The sequence below is a fragment of the Helianthus annuus genome, chromosome 11 (genome assembly GCF_002127325.2).
Source record: "Helianthus annuus cultivar XRQ/B chromosome 11, HanXRQr2.0-SUNRISE, whole genome shotgun sequence".
Lineage (NCBI taxonomy): Eukaryota > Viridiplantae > Streptophyta > Magnoliopsida > Asterales > Asteraceae > Helianthus > Helianthus annuus.
In genome coordinates this window covers 134,509,384-134,514,014 of record NC_035443.2, presented here as the reverse complement: position 1 = coordinate 134,514,014, position 4,631 = coordinate 134,509,384, and the positions used below count along the sequence as shown (strand labels likewise).

The 4,631-nt window shown below is 36.5% G+C and overlaps 1 protein-coding gene across 1 annotated transcript; it reads right to left on the bottom strand.

Moving 5' to 3' along the window:
• Positions 1-2,978: 2,978 nt before the first annotated feature.
• LOC118484077 (BURP domain-containing protein 3-like) lies at positions 2,979-3,968 on the bottom strand. The gene has a single exon (XM_035979969.1). The coding sequence runs from the start codon at positions 3,966-3,968 to the stop codon at positions 3,087-3,089; it is 882 nt and encodes a 293-aa protein (XP_035835862.1). The 3' UTR covers positions 2,979-3,086.
• Between the last annotated feature and the right edge of the window lie 663 nt (positions 3,969-4,631).

Sequence of the window (4,631 nt, the reverse complement as noted above, 5' to 3'; positions counted from 1 at the left end):
CGAATTGAAATCACATGTTGGTCTTTTGTAACAATTTCGCATGTTGTTTTTTTAACATGCGATTTCATCAAAATTACCACATGCGAAATTGTTACAAAAAAATAACATGTTATTTCATCAAAATTATCACATGCGAAATTGTTATAAAAAACCAACATGCGATTTCATCAAAAATTATCACAGGCGAAATTGTTACAAAAAAACCAACATGAGATTTCAATGCGGGATGAAAGATCTGACGGCTGAGATTGACGCATACGTATTGTACGATAAGGGCATTTGTACAGTACACTTTCTCTATATGTATATATGTATATATATATGTATAATAATAATAATAATAATAATAATAATAATAATTTAATAATCAAAATCTTAACCAAACTCAAACTTGGGTTAATTTTTTGCATTTCTCCTTAGAAATGCATGAATTTAATAATAATAATAATAATAATAATAATAATAATAATAATAATAATAATAATAATAATAATAATAATAATAATAATAATAATAATAATAAATCTGAATTAACCAAATTTAAACTTGGGCAAATTTTTTTTTGCTTAGAAATGCATGAAATAAAGGTATAAATACATGAAATCGAGGTATAAAAAATATTAGTTGCTCGGTTTGGTTTGGTAATTTCTGGTTAATCGCTTTTCGATTAATTTCGGTTCAGTTTCATAGGTTTTTGATTAATAGTTCGATTATTAGCTTTTGGACTTCTTGGTTTTCTTGACGTGGTATGTTTTTAACCAAGGGAAAATCATCAAAATAGGAATTCACTTTTAACATTTTAAAAATAGACATATCCAAAAACAACTAATATGAAAAAACGACAAATATGAAAAGTCTGCTATGGTGGCTGAATTTAGTTGTAAACAATACAACAGGTCCAGAAAACATCTGATATAATAACTACATGTGTGAAGTGTCGGCTTTATCTTAGCCATCACAACAGTTGAGGGGACCAAATTCAGCCGTTAGCTAAGGGGGCTAATTTTAGCCGTCGGCTAACACTACAGGAAAAACAGAGTTTTAGCGGCGACAATTGTCGTCGCTAAAAGTACCACTTGTTGCCACTAATGGTATTAGCGGCGACTTGTCGCCGCTAAAGGGTCGCCGCTAATACTCCGTCGCTAAAGATCCGATGTCGCCGCTAAAGAAGTCGCCGCTAAAGGTTGTTCACTTTTGTAAAGGCTGCTAATTGTAGCCGTCGACCAAAATACAACCGGCTCTTTTAGCCACCGATTAACATTTAGCCCATCTTTTTTTAGGCTAAGATATAGATGACTCCTTAGTTGTCGGCTAAGATATAGCTGGCTCTTTTAGCTATCATCTAAGATTTAGCCAAGATTTTACACATGTAATTATATTGACAATTTTGCAAACCTGTTAATTTTTGTGTCGGCTAAATCCAGCCTCCTGAGCTGACTTTGCTTATTTGGCGTTTTTTTTTATTATTTAGTTTTGGATATGAGTCTTTAAAATGACAGTTCAAAGTTTATTTTGTTAATTTATTATGTTCAAATTGACTATTTTAGTGATTTTCACTTTAAATAAATTTTTGCTAAGTTATTTGACATGCTAAGGACAAATCATAGTTTAATTTTCCCTTTAAATAAATCTTTTTGTTTATGTTATTTAACATGCTAAGTACAAATCATAGTTTAATGAGTTATTGATATATACTACAAAAGGAAAACAAAAGTTGGATACATTGTTCCAATCTTTTTGTTTATATACATTGATATGATGTTGCAACAAAGGACTTGTAGTGTTTGTCCAAAACTTCTTAAGGTCCAACATTGTTTAACCTGAGACATGGAACAACAACACTAGCGTCGTGAAGAAGATGAAAGAGTAAGAGTCTGTTTGGTATGGCATAATGGAATAGACGTGTGAATGGAATGGACAAGGTAATGGAATAGGTGGCGGTGATGGTAGTGATGGCGGGGACTGTGGCAGTAGTGGTGTCACCCATGAGTGGCGGCGGAGGTAGTGGCGTGTGGCAGCGGAGGTGAATTACGGCGGTGGGTTATTAAAACCGAGAATAATAATAATAATAATAATAATAATAATAATAATAATAATAATAATAATAATAATAATAATAATAATAATAATATATTTCTTGTGAAATGCTCAATTCCATTACCACATGACAACCAAACATGTTTCTTTTTATTCCATCTTCTATTCCTTCGTACCAAACGCTACCTAAGAGTTCCAGAGAAGAATCTGCGTTGTTAAACCAAATCGTCCAATGCAACATCAACCTCAGTGTGTGTACATGGGAGAAGCAACGACTCAGAAAAATTGGGAGTGATAAAACACGCGTTGACGTACTGTTAAAGAAACAACACGCTGATGTACTGGTACACAATTTAAAAGCTTACCATTATAATTTTTCTTTTTTTACATTTTTAGGCAAAGTATCCTTTTTCATAACTCTTCAATATATATGTGTGTAGACATGCTAAGACTATGGGGTATGGGGGGTGGTTTGGGCGTGGGTTGGAGAGAAACACCCAAGTCACTATCCGGGTGGGTTTGGGTTTGGGCGTGGCCCCTTGGGCAGGAGTTTAAGGCCGGACGTGGGGAATGCTAGTGATCCTATGTGGCCGGCTCTTATTGGCTTGTTGGCTAGGGCATAGATTTTTTTATTTTATTTTAATGCACCTGGCCAAGCCACGCCTGGCTAGCCACGCCCCGCCATACCCTACGGACATGTCACTAATCAGCGGGGGGCTCGAACTTCACGTGTCAACCCATGCTCTAAGCCCCCACCTCACCATACCCCATGGTCTAATGTGGATGAGGCAAAGTATCCTTTTTCATAGCTCTTCAATATATATATGTGTGTGTGTGTAGACATGCTAATGGGGATGATATGATCTTGCTGGAACTAAACATTAATTAAACACATACATATAAGGCTGTTTTATTTAGTTACATATACTGATACACCCAGACATAAGGATACATATACTGATACACCCAGACATAAGGATAAGTGACATAATTTGTCACACTACTCAGCCTTACAGATTCTTGAAATATACCCAAACCAGTTGGATATTTTAGTATGGAACCCAAAGGACAAGATCTTCAGGTAGGAAATGGCAAACCGGAACCCCTGGTGTCACATTAAGCAATTGAAACGACAAATGGTCATCGGCCCAATTCGCGGTATCCGTATGGCAAACCGCCACTGATTTCACTTTGGTACCATCCTCACCCACCAAAGAAACCGCATACGATCGAGTGCCAACGTCTGTGTGGCAATAAAACACAGCATACGCGTAGTTTTGCTTATGGCAAACCACAGCTTCATTCGCGGGGGGGAACTTTTTAACCCACTCAACTTTGTACTTTTGTGACAGGGTGCTTTCTTTAGCCTTCACTTCTGTTGAAAGCGCTTTCACCTTTGCACCTAGTTTTGCGGTACTAAAATTGACCATGGATTCTAATGAAGTCGCACAATGTATTTTTTCGCCATGGATCGGTTTTAGCTCGCAAAAGTGAAGTGTTTGCTTCAAGATTTTGGCTTCAACCGAGTGAGGTTTAACCGAGAACTTGTTGTAGATCTCAGGAAGATCTTTTGACGAAAAGGGTATCGAATTACCGATTTCTTTTGGTAAAAACGCTGTTTTTTGGTTGTCTTTCGTGAAGTGCAACTTCAGTTCTTCTCCTTGATGCAAGTTGTGTTCCAAGAACAATAACTTTGCTTCCGGGTAATCGTTAATTATCTGATTCTTAGATGATGGGTATGAATGAAGTTGTTGTGGGTGATCTTTTGCATTGTTTTTCGACTCACCGTACCAGAAAAATGGCACTGGATGATCTTTGACCTCAGCATTGGATGCAACATATGAGTATTGATGATCTTTCAGTTGTATATGTGTGGATTCATTGTCAGTGTAGTAATTGTTTTGTTTTCCTTCATCCCATGCTGCATGCATGCAAATTAACAAGCTAGATTACTCATACAAGATATCAACGTACAATAAAGATCTAGGTTGTTAAAAAAACTCGTGGTTCTTTACTTGTTTGAAATACGCCGAGCCCAAGCAATGATAAGCTCGACTCACTCGTTATGCTCATTTAGCTGGCTCGTTAGCTCGTTTAGATTAAAGCCCAATTTTTAATATGCATAAATTACGACCCAAAAGTATAACCTAAATTATATATATATATATAAAAGGATCCGTTAGGAACCACCCTTTATTGTCAGAATCGCGAGAACCAGTGTGAACACAACCTAAAATACCTTAAAAAAAATAAAAAACACATTTTTTTATTAAAATGCTAAATTTCGTCACAAAAAATAAGTGGGTTCGGGGTGGGGGGAGTTAGGTTCTTTTTGGTTTTTGGGGTGTATGTGTGGGAGGGAGGGAGTTTAGGTTTTTGGGTGGGGGTGAGGGGTGAGTGTTCAGGTTTTTGGGTGGTGATGTGGTGTGACAACCCTCACTAAACCAGGTATCCGTACGACTTAATTAACTATTAATTGTTGCTTAATTACTGTGCTTAACTGAGATTACTGACGAACTGCTACTTGATTTCTAGTACTTGTATATTCTTGCATCATACTTTGAACGACTACGACTGCGAGATAAAGTATCACC